General features: G+C 37.5%; 2 protein-coding genes across 2 annotated transcripts in view; both read left to right on the top strand.

Annotated features, from left to right (window-relative positions):
• Window positions 1-14,854, top strand: part of Ccdc178 (coiled-coil domain containing 178) — a 343,274-nt gene that overhangs the window by 45,190 nt on the left and 283,230 nt on the right. The window contains exons 8-10 of the mRNA XM_059246058.1: window positions 1,222-1,301; window positions 3,833-4,033; window positions 11,376-11,596. Coding sequence (XP_059102041.1) covers window positions 1,222-1,301; window positions 3,833-4,033; window positions 11,376-11,596 — 502 coding nt within the window. The remainder of the gene's footprint in view (window positions 1-1,221; window positions 1,302-3,832; window positions 4,034-11,375; window positions 11,597-14,854) is intronic.
• LOC131896095 (serine/threonine-protein phosphatase PP1-gamma catalytic subunit-like) lies at window positions 4,581-11,474 on the top strand. Its single transcript, XM_059246687.1, has 3 exons — window positions 4,581-4,634; window positions 6,614-7,371; window positions 11,376-11,474. Exons 1-2 carry the CDS (start codon window positions 4,581-4,583, stop codon window positions 7,214-7,216), a joined length of 657 nt encoding a protein of 218 aa, XP_059102670.1. The 3' UTR covers window positions 7,217-7,371; window positions 11,376-11,474.

Here is a 14,854-nt window from a genome sequence, read left to right as displayed (position 1 = left end):
AGTAAAAATATTTGAAATAAAAATGAAAGCAAAAAATAAAAGATAATGAAAGTATCTCATGAAAAAACAGGCTTTAAAAATATATTTAAAACATAATAATATGCAACCACCGCAAACATTAATGATATTAAGATATATGGGGAATTAGATGCAACAGAGAGAGATGTGAAATTTAATGGTGAGCTTTATAAAAGCTGAAATATTACCACAATATGATATTACATGTGGTCTCCATGATAATAACTGAACATGAATTATTTTTATGAGCTTTAATGATATTTGGTAACCATAGAGCTTTCATTAATTTTAATGACTCTTTAATAAAATGAATAACTTAGGAAAAGCTTAAAAAAACAACCTTTCTGTTGATGCTGATTTATGTTAAAATTTTCATCAGTGAAAATATAAAATTTTATAAAATATATGAAGACTCAGTTTAGGATTCTAGCAGTAGACCAAGGAAATACTTATAATAAGAAACTACATAACCTCAGGAAAATTGCTTTAACAAAGGAAATAACATTTTTAATCTAGCTACTTTTCTAGAATCTTGATAACTTTAAGTCTGAAATTATAACCTTTACCCTTTGTAGTTCATATTGGCTTCTAAGAATTTACTAATCTGAAAACAAAGTATTATCTCATCTAATTGATCCTTGATCAAACCTGTCTCTTGGAACCAGAGCAGTAGCTCAGTGGTTTACAGAGCACAGCACGCTTGCGAAGAACCCTAGCTCAGTTCCCAGCACCTACATGAGGCAGAGCACAACCATGAACTCCAGCTCCAGGGGATCTAATGTCTTCTTCTGGTAGGCAAGCATCCTACACAGATGTACAGAGTATACACACACACACACACACACACACACACACACACACACACACAATTTATAAATTAAGCCACATCTTATAATATTTCTAGAGAATATGAATTTCTAAATAAAAATACTGTTTTAATGTCCTCTCAAATTACATTTGTAATTGTTTAAAACTATTTTAATGTCCTCTCAAATTACATTTGTAATTGTTTTAAAAGTTTCTATTAATTTAAGTGTAAATAATACTAGACAATAGAATTTCTTATATCATTCTACTATTTAGTAGGGTCACCATGCAAAGGACATTTAACATTCCACACAAATGCTTTCCAAAATTTTAATTAACTTTTAATGCATCTGTTTTTTTACAAATTGATACTGTCTTCCTCATATGTATGTGTAGGACTTCTACCACAAAAGATGAAAAAGAAGATTTGGATGTCACTGCCTCAGAGAAAACAGTCCACCCAGAAAAAGCAACGGGTAAGTTTGCTTTTCAGACTGAGTGATGTATAATTGTTTACAAGTCACTGACCTTTTACTTAATATGGTTTTAATATCCACAATTATTATTTTATGCATTTTCAAGATATTGAATAGAGAAAAGAGCCTGCTCTACCATTCTAGGAAGCATGCCTTCAACTAGTATTTATTATTAATGACTTCTGTACCCAACACTGGCCTAAGCTGTCAGTGTGTAGTGATACTTGGACACAGCTCAAGGAACTAGTTACATGAAAATCACTGATAAAACTTTCTGTAGTGATCAAGGTATTGACTGTCTGTTTCTCCAGTGGGACAGCTATTAAAAACAGAAAGCTGCTGACCAATTGGCATTTGGCCAGTAAGACTGAAAAACTTAATTCTTAAATTTCCTTTTAACTTACATTGAAATCTAAATAACTGTGGTTCAGTGGCTTCCATATTATCAGAGTTTACCACAATCTAATAAAAAAGTTTCAAAATTTAAATATTGGCTTAAATTATTAATATTATTGCAACATATATAAATATATGCTTGAAATTATATTAAGTTTCTCATCTTTGCATGTCACAAAAATTTACAAATGCCTTCACTGGAAAAAAGCTATTGAACTCGGGACATTTTATTAAAAGAAAAAATGTTTTGTTTTTTTCAAAACATCATTTATTCTGAGGCTCTGATTTAACTGATTTTATTCATTATTTATTTATTTATTTTCTGTATTAATGTCTATAGAGAAGATGAAAACTTCAATGTTTACATATCACATATGTGGAGAAAAAAGATTAACTCATTGATGGCCACAATCACAATAAAATACCTAGCATAACATTCGTCAACAATGGCCACAGTCACAGTAAAAGTATCTAGCATAACATTCATCAGAAATATGCACATACAAGACTAAGACACACCATGATACCAGGAGGAAAATGGCTTGCTGAAAGTGTTTATATTAAAAAGTGAAAGTCATTTTTTACATATACTCTAAGAGAGTTGACTTGGGGGACAATTAGAGTGATGTGTGTGACAATGGATCAGAGCCACTGCAAACTACTTACATACAGAATGTTTATTTGCATGCTGTTAAAGCGAGAGTAAAAGGTGATTTGTAAAATCAGAATGAACAGTTTTGGTAAAAAACATGTAAATCCAGTAAATTAAAATACTGTGATTATCAGTGACATGCATATCTTTGTGCATTTTTCACTTTAGATTGAGGGAGATTTTGATCACAAATTGTCACCATTCCATGAATATTTTCTTTAAAAACTCATTTAATAAAGTATCCAGGATGAAAGTAAACAATAGGTTCAAAGAGACCAGATAAAGCTGCAGACCGGAGAAAGTTACTTTTACCCCTTAAAATGAATTCATCTAAGGATACATGTTAACAGCTTTGACAAGCTCTCCAGGATAGGAGAGAGTATGCAGCAGTCCAGTTTGTCTTCATAACCCTTATGCAGCCATTTATAACACTGCCGTCTAGCAGAAAAATCATCGTCCTTATTATCCAAAAGAAACAAGATTTATCCGTCACTTTCTTCTTTTATGCCGGTTCACTGCATTACCTCCCGCCTCCCTCCATGGTGTTCTTTTCTTTCTTAACACTGTGCTTATATGTTCTTGTCAGGTCGCATGTTGGCTAAAGTCAGCCATTCCAGCTACAAATGCCAGCAGAATAGGACTCTCATCTGTCTTCTTTCTTACCTTGTTCTCCCTGGAGAAAAGCATATTATGGTTGTTGGAGAAAATAATAAGCTTTGTACACATTTTGTTCACAAACAGATGAATGAATACCTCTGGTAATTTTTTGTTAACATTAATCCGTATTATTCCAGAGCTGTGAACCAGGGATCACAAGCGTCTCTCATTAACAGAGTTAATTAAAGCTGAATAAATAGAATTTGGAAATTTCTGATGAATTCCTGCCAAGGCTAGGTGGAGAAGTTATTATCTGATAAAGTTGAAGACTGTCACTGCCTTCTTTTCCAGGAACTGAGTAATCTTCAGTATTGATTTAACTTACTCATTGTGGTTTGTGCCCTTAAAGACTGGGCGAAAATACAGCCACCATTTAAAAATAAAGCAGCTCCTGTGGTGTTTTTCCTTCCAATAGAGATTCTCTTGAAGACACTGCTTGAGGCTTTTCACACACTTTTTATAAGTGTTCACAGAATATTCTGTCTCCAAAGAACATGACATCATCCTTGTAATATCTTCACAATTAGGTTACATATTTTTAAGTCCCTTTGTTTGTTTTCAAGGCAAATCTCTCACTCTACAGCTCAGACTGTCCCTGAACCTACAGGAATCTTGCAATATCAGCCTCTCTAGTGCTGATATCACAGGCCTTTGCCATCATGCTTGGCTCTGTTTGACATTACAAATGGCCTTTTAAAGATTAATTAACTTTTCTAACATTCTTTAAACACATAAATATTTGGAAGGATACTTCAAGTGAGACCGGTGTTCTGTCACATTGCCTGTGAGCTGATTGATTAACGTGAACGTGTGTTCCTATTTTAAGATGAAAAGTGTCCGGAGTTGAAGAAGAAAATGGAGACATTGCTATCAGAGGCTGTTCACCTCATTAAAAGTCTGGAAACTGACAGAGCAGAAGCTGAGCAAGCTTTAAAACAACAAAAATCAAGAAAAAAAAGGATTAGCATGAAAATTGACTCTTGGTCCATTTGGAAACTCCAAGAACTGCCAACAGCTGTACAGAAAGGTAACAAAAGAGTGTTTACTCTGCCAGTCAGTATTAGAGTAGCAGACAGGGTGCCCCACTGCTCTGTGTGCACAATTTACTATTATGTGTTGCTTATAAACTAGGGTATGTTTGAAATATAGTATTAAAGATTGTAATGAATCCAGGGACACACATGAGTGCTGTGCTGAGCAAATTTGGACTGTGGGCTTTTAAGTGTGTAGAAGCTCCATTCATTACCTACCTTGTGGATAGGCAAACATTTGATATTTATCACTTACCATGATGGTAGTATTTGTTATTAAAAATCCAATTATTAAAGCTGAGTGCTCAGTTGGTATCATTAGCCATGTTTTGTGATGTAGAAAATTCAGATTTCCAAATCCATGCTGCGAATGACACATCTTTGCTTTTGAAAACTTAGAAATCATTCAGTTTGAAAGGAACTCATAGGAAGAATGAAACCTTAATATGTTTGCTAGAGTAAGTTGGGTAATGACTGGTTAAGAAAATGTTGTCCTTTAAAGCATATACACAGAGAGCCTGGGTGGGATAGCATAACCTAAAGATGCTGGCTGCTGTGTCTCCAAATCCTGTGTCACCAAAACCTTCCTCACCAGAGGTTCATCAGACACTAGAAACTTCTCATCCTATCCTGAGGTAAAATTCTGAGTTAAGGAGTCAGGGGCTTTGAAGTAATTTAAAAAAAATTAGATACTCATACCATCTCTCACTTGAATAGGGAATTCTTAAGAGAAAGCAGCATGCTATTAATCATTGCTCTGGGATAATACGTAAGAACTTAAAGTATATGTTGTGGTGAACACATGAATAACCTTTGATCACAACACCAAATCTTCTAAAATTATAATCTCCAAAATAGATATATGCATTCTAGGAGTTGCAAGAAAATATTATAATTTAAATGGTCTTTTTGTGTAGTTCTTTCTTTGTCAGAATTTATAATATTAACATTCTACTAATGCATTACTTTGTTGATAATACATGGTTTGTAAATATGATGAGAAAATGACAGGGTCAGAATAGGTAACTCAGGACATTGAGGATCCTGGTAGGTTCTTGGGCTGCTTCATATTGACATCCACAGAGCATCTGCAACTTTCCTGATTGTTGTTCCTTGTTAGCAGTGGTAGAAAAGTTAATGTTGACAGATGATCTTTTGAGTGTTGCTCTGATTACCTCATAAGCTATTTATAAGATCATTTAGATACTATAGTTTTGAGTCCTTTTGGAGTTATATTTAGGGAGTTGTAAAAATAAAATGAATACAGATATGTATACAATCTGAGAAACTAATAAATGTAATAAATTCTTGTGATGGGTAATAACTATGGTTCAGACTATCTTTTAATCAATACTATTGAAGGTCTACTTAAAATTTGCATATATATTTACTTGCTTCATTTTAATTAAGAGGTTATGCATGCAGTATAATTTAAAGTTGTTGTTATATACGTCTTAAGACCTTTCTGTATGAAAACTGTTTCTGAAAAAAAATTCCATGAATCAGTTGGCTTTCTATGGATATAAACATTATTAATCTGTTTATAAAATACAGTTATGCATTTTTCTCTTTTTAGATTTTTTTTTTTTTTTTTTTGGTTTTTCGAGACAGGGTTTCTCTGTGTAGCTTTGGAGCCTGTCCTGGAACTCACTCTGTAGCCCAGGCTGGCCTCGAACTCACAGAGATCTGCCTGGTTCTGCCTCCCGAGTGCTGGGATTAAAGGTGTGCGCCACCACCGCCCGGCGGCCTCTTTTTAGATTCCTAAAGTTTCCTGAATAATAAATAAAAATGCCTTCTAATCTGTTTTTTTTTTTTTAAACAAGCTTGCATTTAATAAGCCTGAAGTCATTCTCAGCACATGGCATTGTACACAGGCATCTGTGGAAACAGATTCATTTTAACAGGTCGTAGTTTAAAAAAGTCATAGTTACTGTGAGTTCTGTATAAACGGGTGGACGGCAAGTTAGTTCCTTTTGACTTATAAGCTTCAGCGTCACCGCAGAATAAAGAATGTAGCCAAAGAAAGTGCTATTGGTCACTCGTATAGGACAGTGTTGTTTCTATAATTTGAAGCTTTCTGATCCAACTGTGAAAAGATTACTCAGTGAATAGACTATCTGGGAACCGTACAAAGTGTCATTAACTTCCATCACTAATAGCTTACCCAGCACTATATCACTACTGCTATTTAAAATAAAAACAACTTGCTTCTGAGTCCCCACAAAGGCGGCCTGTGCACGCAGCCTCGATGCCCTGGCCACCTCGTGTCCATGGTGTGCCAATACAGTCCAACAGAACCTTTGGCTTCAGGAAGGAGTCACAAACAAGGAAAGAATGGCTTTAATCGTCGTTAGGTGGGCGGGGGGGGGGGGGGGTGGGGGGGGTGGGGGGGGGTGCTTTAGTCTGGGCAGTGGGGCGGACGGCCGGCACTCCTGCGGCCAACGCTGCCGACATTATTGTACATGACAAGACAGGAAGAGCAGTCCCTTTCAAACAAACTTAAAAAATGGTTTACAGTGGTTCGTATCAACAGAATGCAGTTATGACAATTACATGTACAGACTCACACACCCTAGGGCTTTGAGTGTGCCAGCATCAATAGGATCTACGGCTTTTACGATGAATGCAAAAGAAGATACAACATTAAGCTGTGGAAAACGTTCACAGACTGTTTTAACTGCTTACCGATAGCAGCCATCGTGGATGAGAAGATCTTCTGCTGTCATGGAGGTTTATCACCAGATCTTCAATCTATGGAGCAGATTCGGCGAATTATGAGACCAACTGATGTACCAGATCAAGGTCTTCTTTGTGATCTTTTGTGGTCTGACCCCAATAAAGATGTCTTAGGCTGGGGTGTAAATGACAGAGGAGTGTCCCTCACATTTGGTGCAGAAGTGGTTGCCAAATTTCTCCATAAGCATGACTTGGATCTTATATGTAGAGCCCATCAGGTGGTTGAAGATGGGTATGAGTTTTTTGCAAAGAGGCAGTTAGTCACTCTGTTTTCTGCACCCAACTATTGTGGCGAGTTTGACAATGCAGGTGCCATGATGAGTGTGGATGAGACCCTCATGTGCTCCTTCCAGATTTTAAAGCCTGCAGAGAAAAAGAAGCCCAATGCCACGCGACCCGTCACACTGCCAAGGGGTATGATCACAAAGCAAGCAAAGAAATAGATGTCACTGCCACTGTCTAGCTGGGACTTGTAACATAGCATACATAACCTTCCTTTTTGAACTGTAATGTGCTGGTCAGCCTGCCCAGGGGACCTGCTGGGCCTCCTCCGTTTTGGTTACCGCTGGCACTTGCTGGTTATAGCAGCTAGTGAGAGGTACTTCATTCTCAAGAAAGCCTTTTGTTTTTAACCTGTTCCTTTGCAGACAACTGATGATGGTGTTAAGCTATACACCTCGGCGGTTTAGCCTGTCCGAGGAGGAAGTGTACAATTGATCTTTTTTAATTTAGTACAAATCATGAATAATGTAAATGCTTGTTTTCTTTAAGAGATAAAGAAAGCCCTTCTAATCTTTTTAACAGTTGTGAGTGGAATGTTTGTTAGAACATACATTCTATAAAGTTAGGTAACCCATCTGTTATTTTCCCAGATCTCTTCTGGGAGCTCCTCCTCTGCCTATCCCCTACAGCACATGTTTTGTTTTGTTTCCCTGAAAGCTGGTTCATAATGACTGTGCTAAAGACATTTCTATGGTCAGACTTTCCTTTGTGTCAGCCAGTGAGAATATACCGTGAAGAGGTCATTGAGAAGAATGGAGCAAGGATATGGGTCGCCCTGGTCCCTTCCTCTTTGTCACACTACAACTCTACTTATCTACTTACCTAGTGCTACCTAAGAAATCCTTTATCTTTTTTCTATCAAAAAAAGATAACCAGAAATGTCTTCCAACATAAATCAGGTGTTATATGATCCCATAAACTACAAATTGGGCTATAGAGCTTTATTCTCTTGTAAAATAAAGTGACACATACATTTTCTCATACACCACAGGCATTTGGAGGCACAAATGAATGAATGCCTCAGACTCCCCTGGTGTTCCATGTGCCTGCTCTTACCAGCTCCCTGTTTTTTACATATCTGTGCTTGTGAGTCCACAACTACTTTCCTATGGCTACTTCATGGAAGAGGAAGAAGTGTTAGACCTTAGAATGAACACTTTGCCAGGATGTGACACACTTTGCAGATTGACAGGATGTGACACACTTGGCAGAGCTGGCATGCTCCGCTAGCTTTCTACGGTGTGACTATTTAAAGCATCCCCTGAAGGAGAGATGGGCAAGGCCCATGTGGACAGTTGCAAAGGGGAGGGATGCACTCAAAGGACGGCAGGTATGGATGTGAGAGAAGTCAACACAATGGAAAAATGTAATTTAGAAGACAATCTAAAATGGCTAATTAAAAAGAAAGACGTGAAAACAAGAATATGGAAAACTGGGGCATCATGCACAGGGCCTGCACAGGTCTACAGCAGGTCCTTTGCACAGACATTAGGGCTTCAGTTGAGTGTTTGTATAGTATTCCTTAGTGTGTGAGCAAATGGGTATCTGATTCGTGTGTGTTTGTTTGACTTGTCCAACTCCATTGTGATAGTTTTTGTTTTATCTTACTTGGTTATATTGGATAATATTTTATTATTATCTCTTAGAAACCTGCTTTCTAATGAAAGAAAGGGAGTGCATTTGGGTGGGGAGGAGGTTGGAAGGAACTGGGAAAAGTAGAGGGATGAGAAAGTATAATCAGGATATATTATGTGAGAAAAATCTATTTTCAATTAAAGGAAAAAATAAATCAAATTTGAAAAATTAAAAAACCAAAAACAAAAAACATAGACATGGACCTCTGACTCAATGAAGCAAAACCACTTTCTTCTTCTCCTCCTCCTCTTCCTTTTCCTCTTCCTTCTTCTTCTTCCTCCTGCTCCTGCTCCTCCTCCTGCTTCTCCTGCTCCTCCTCCTGCTCCTCCTGCTTCTCCTGCTCCTCCTCCTGTTCCTCCTGCTCCTCCTGCTTCTCCTGTTCCTCCTCCTGCTCCTCCTCCTCCTGTTCCTGTCCTTCCTCCTCTCCTCCCTCTTCTGCTTTCTTATTCTGTTGACACAGAGTCTTACAGTATAGTCGAGGTGGGGTGAGTCATCTTCCTGCCCATCCACCTGCATACTGGACTCCAGGTGTGCACTATCATATCCAGCTTGTGGCTCTGGTTATTGATAATGAAAACATTCAGAACATATGTCTGAGAATAATATTTCACTAACTGTGAGTGTTTATACAAAGAGGATGATCAGTAAGTCAACAGATAACCAAAGTGTTTCTCTAGACATTAACAGAAAGACTGACTCAGTTTTTAGAAATGCTTCAATATGCAATATTCATGGGTATAAAACATAACATTGTTTTGTGAATGTAATTGCAAATGCCCATGAAATTAAAACAAAACAAAACAGAGAACACAAGTGATATAAGAAGGCACTTTAAACTATACAGCAAAGTTAGGGGGAATCAATATAAATATGAAAACACTGCAGGCCTAACCCATGAAACAATGACACAAGAATCCTAAACAAAGGTATCAACAAACTTCATGAGAAAATTTGTTATTTTAAATTACTTTAAAATTCTATTTAGTTTTATTGCAACAGTGCCTAAAATTTCAAAGATTTTTATCCAAGCAGGTGATGGTTATCAATTTTTTTCAAATTTAGAGTTTCTTTTCATTGCTATTTTCTACCTATGGGCCTTACTTTCTGTCAGGGTTATTATATACATATGTATATATAATATATATGTATAATATATGTATATAATATGTGTATAATATATGTATATATAATATATGTTAATATTATGTTCATGCTGCTTATTTCACATTCTAGTTTTGTTGTGAAATCATTCTTTTCAACACTGTTGTTGGGTAATTTTTACTATTTTTCTCTTTTAGGGGGCCCACCACCCAGCTCCCAAATAAGCACACATGGAGTCTTATTATTACTTATGAATGCCCAGCCTTAGCTTGACTTAAGTTTTTGCCAGCTTTCCTTATCTTAAATTCTCTCATCTATTGTTTCCCTGTGCTTTTCCCGTTCTCTTACTTCTGTAAATCTTACTCTTACTCCATGGCTTGCTGTGTAGCTGGGTGGCTGGCTCCTGATGTCCTCCTTCTTCTCTGGCTCCTAGATCTATTTTTTTCTCCCAGATTTCTCCCTCTATATATTCTCTCTGCCTGCCAGCCCCACCTATCCTTTCTCCTGCCTTGCTATTGACCAGTTCTTTATTAGACCATCAGATGTTTTAGAAAGGCACAGTAACACAGCTTCACAGAGTTAAACAAATGCAACACAAACAAAATGAACACACCTTCAAGTAATATTCTACTACTAACATTTTTGTACTCATTCATTCATTCATAACAGGGTATCATGTATTCCAGGCTGGCCTTGAAGTCCTATGTAGCTAAAAGACCACCTTGATGCTCATGCCTCTACCTCCCCAGTGCTGGGATCACAGGCGTGCCAAGCATCACCGTGTTAGGAGTTGCTGGGTATCTAACTCAAAGCTATATAGATGCTGACAAGCACTCTGAACTGAGCTATATCCCGAGCCTGGGTAAACTCATTTTATATTTTAATTTTAGACAAATAAATTATCCTGTCTATTATTTTAAGTAAATCAATCTCATCCTTTATAATAATTTTCAGTTATAATAGTTTTTACTTGTTTACATAACAGGAACATTCCTAAATAAGAATAACCCTTTTATTTTGACATTTGTAACTCCAATTTTATCATTTTGCTTTTATGTATTTCTGGAAGGCCTCCATTTTTTTCAATTTTAATTCCATTTTAGCACAATTATATTAAATGTTTATCTATATATACACTTGTGCATATATATATATAAAATGATCAGTTTGTTGATAGTAAGAAATTGGATTTATACTAAAGATTATCAATTAATAAAACATGTTTTAATCCTTTTGGTGATGAATGAAGAAAGCAGCATGGTTTACAATTCAATATTTAAATAACTCTTTTTTTTTTTCTTGGTTTTTCGAGACAGGGTTTCTCTGTGTAGCTTTTCGCCTTTCCTGGAACTCATTCTGTAGTCCAGGCTGGCCTTGAACTCACAGAGATCCGCTTGGCTCTGCCTCCCAAGTGCTGGGATTAAAGGTGTACGCCACCACCGCCCAGCTTAAATAACTCTTTTTAAGATTCACAGGTGAATAATTTCTCAATATCAAGTAGCTCTTGTATATAGACAAGCATTACTTTCTGGACTATCTGCTGCCATTTCTGAACTTTGTGTTGCTCTCATCATCTACCTCCAGAACATGATATCTTTTCCAAAGACCTTGAAGAACTGCACAGCCATCTTGAAGAAACAACCCAAGAAGTGGAGCATCTAGAGCAGCAAAAGGAGAAGCTGGAAGAAGCCAATGCCAAGATCCAGAAGGACATAGACTACATGACTCACCATGCCCCTCTGCTGGAGACGAAGCGGAAGCAGGAGCTGGAAGCTCTGAAGGATCGCTATCATAAAAAGTTTGAGGTGACTAAATGTGTGTGTTCTCTTCTAAAGTTGATGTGTAGTTTATTTCTCTAATACCTGTTCAATTATAATTTATTGGTATTCATTTAAACACTTTAGCCACTTATCTATATACCTAAGATGATTAATAATATTCATTCAACTCATTAAAAATTACAGAGATTCAAAACAACCTTGTTATTTTTAAACTATAGTTTGAACAGAGTGAGAGAGTAAGTAGAACATATTAGTAATTTAGTCATTGATAAAAATTATGAATGTAATGAGACTTCAAATGTTTAAATGACCTCAATCACACTGTAAAATCATTCTATACAAAAATAACTTGTTTGCAACTGTCCCACAGATAATAAATTAACCTAATATTAGCATTCATTCATTTTAAAGTAAATAGAACAAGTCCTTGAATGTTTCCCATGTTTAACACACCGTATCATTCTCCTCACTCCATCACCAAAAAAACTTATTAATTTCATCTATTCATGAGAAAAATGTAAGTTTTGAAATAATGTTACATATTTTGAATTACAAAATACTATCATACTTGGACTACAGAAGTTTCTGAATCTGCTTTTTTAAGGTAACATTGCTTTATTTTTGGACTTTTATGTTTAGTCATGTGGATGCATGTGTGTGTGTGTCTGCTAGTCTGTAGGTGTACCATGTGCATTCAAGTATGTGTGGCTACTAGAAGTGGGTGTCAGCTCTCCAGAGCTCCAGGTGGTTGTGAGTCACTGGGTGTGGCACTTGGGACTAACTAGACTTCTCTGAAGAAACAGTTATTACTCTTTAGCACTGATCCATCTAACCAGCCCCTTACATTGTTTTAATGTAATCAAATGACTCTTCACTGATACAAATCTAGTCTATTTTAGTTATCCATTCTATCACATATGTATCAATTTATTATTTAATGTTCTCTCTTTTTCTCTTTCTATGGCATCTGAGTTTTTTCCTAATATTTTTCCTAATTTTTTTTTACTACTTATTGATGAAAGTGCAGTTTGCCTACACACAATAATTTCACATGAATGCTTTCCTTTCAATGTACATGTGAACATTCCTCAGCTGTATACCTAGTAATTATTGGATAGTGGATGAGGTCCATGTTCTGTTTCATTAGCTAATGCTCCACAGTTCTACAAAGTTCCTCTGACAACTTTTCTGGAGTAGTGATTATGCTGAAGACTGATTTTTTTCCACCTTGGAGAGTATTGTTCCATCCTAATAACCTTCTTCAATTTAAAAATTGTGTCAGCCAGAGTTACTTCCCCATTACTGGTCTGATTTTGCTTCCACTGGGAAGGAGATTGGAATTACTGGTTGGAATTCTAAGAAAGCTCTTTGACAGAGATTTACCCATTCAAAATAAATACCTCTCACCATTTCTAAGCATTCTGGCTAGTTTTATGTCAACTTGACACAAGCTAGAGTTATCTGAAAAGAGGAAACCTCAGTTGAGAAAATGCATTCATGAGATCCAGCTGTAAGACATTTTCTTAATTAGTGATTAATGGTGGAGGGTCCAGCCCATGGTGAGTGGTCCTGGGTCCTATAAGAAAGCAGGCTGAGCAAGCCATGAGAAGCAAGCCAGTAAGCAGCATCCCTCCACATCCTCTGCATCAGCTCCTGCCTCCAGTTTTCTGTCCTGTTTTAGTTCCTGTCCTGACTTCCTTCAATTATGAACAGGATGAACAGGGATATGGAAGTACAAGGCAAATAAGCTCTTTCCTCTCCAACTTACTTTGGCCATGGTGTTTCATCACAGCACTGGAAACACTCAGACACTAAGCTTCCCTGCTACCTAAATATGATGGCTGCCATTCTCACTTCATCACAAAAGAGGCAGTCTCTGGTATGCAGCCAGAAGAAACCATGCTGAACTGAAAGCCAGAAGGAGACTGGGACCCCAGTTCCATAAAGAAAAAGTAAATCCAGCCTTGTTCCAGCAATTCTATTTAATTTTGTCTCAGTCCTGAATGACAAGGTACAGGGTTACTCAACCATCTTGTTTCAACTACTGTCTGTGTTTGTTTAAACCGGTGTCCATTTGATGAGTTAGCGTTTTTTCTCTGGCAGTGGCCTTGGGTATTGATGTAGGAAGCACAAGCTTTGTTGTCAGGCAGCCGAAAGAGTAGCCTGGGGAGGAACTCACTGCCACAGACCAAGAAAACAGAGGACATTGTGCAGAGCCTATCAGAGATGTACCGTGGCTAGTTTGTGTCGACATGGGAGGGGTGTTTTATTAAAAAGCCCCTGTCTTAGGCAAGAAGAACTTTTATCTTAGAGCATTCTGAGTGATACAGATTACCTTTCATCCTCCAATCGGTTCAAGTCCTAGACAGCATCAGAGCTGACCTCCATCGAGGAAAATGGAACTCTGGAAGCATGGCCATTTGGATTTGAGCTGCTCATTTCCCTTGTCCAGCCTATGAGGCCACACTGCAGATTTTAGACCTCTGTAGCCCATGAGTTATTTCCTTATTCTAAATCCATCTTTGTGGGCCTCCTTATCTCCTGTTAGACCATTTCCGAAAGAATCCTGGATAGCGTAGCCACCTTTGCAGAAGGACTGGGATCTGTCATGTCTGTCTTGTTACTCCCCTTGCTATGTGTTGAATTACTCAACCAGAGCTTCTGATCAACTGGCTTTAATTCAGCTTGCCACCTCCGTCATTGCACGGGGGAAGTAAGTGAGTCTGTCCCTCTCTGCTTCTGCAGAGGGAGCCAGGGACTGTGATGAGTCTGCACTCGGGCTACATAGCACCAAGGAATGGAATCCCCATAATTGAGTTGAGGCACGGCCAGGGAGGGTTACATAGATCGTGCAGCCAGAGGAAGAAGATCTACAGTGACACAGCAGAAGAAAAGTGGCCAAGTGAACAAGAAAACACATCTTCCATTTATGAAAGGAACATAACTGACAAAACTCGGGAATGAAAAACAGAATTACGGGCAGTGCCGGGACCAAATACCTCCTCAGAGAGAAACAGACGCACTCAGAGCTGTAGGAAACAGGCAGAAGAGTTTTTCAGGGTGCAGGCTCTGGAATGGGAGCTCATGTGTCACGTATTTAAATCGCTACTGTGTTTCGATCTTGAATAATTGTTATAAACCTCTGGGCCTTGGTTTCTTCATACACAAAATGACATAAGAACCCATATATCATATGCTTTGTGTACACCTGAATTAGAGAATAAGGATCAAAATACCATGTACTATGACATAGAGATTGCCATGAAAATGACATTCATAGAG

The sequence above is a fragment of the Peromyscus eremicus genome, chromosome 19 (assembly GCF_949786415.1).
Source record: "Peromyscus eremicus chromosome 19, PerEre_H2_v1, whole genome shotgun sequence".
NCBI lineage: Eukaryota > Metazoa > Chordata > Mammalia > Rodentia > Cricetidae > Peromyscus > Peromyscus eremicus.
The sequence above is the reverse complement of the archived record's forward strand: the minus strand, read 5'-3'. Positions and strand labels throughout refer to the sequence as shown.

Coding starts and splice junctions, on each gene's coding strand:
- LOC131896095 (XM_059246687.1), top strand. CDS start 4,581: ATGCTGGCTGCTGTGTCTCCAAATCCTGTGTCACCAAAACCTTCCTCA. Junction 4,635..6,613: donor CAAAACCTTCCTCACCAGAG/GTTCATCAGACA, acceptor CACACACCCTAG/GGCTTTGAGTGTGCCAGCAT.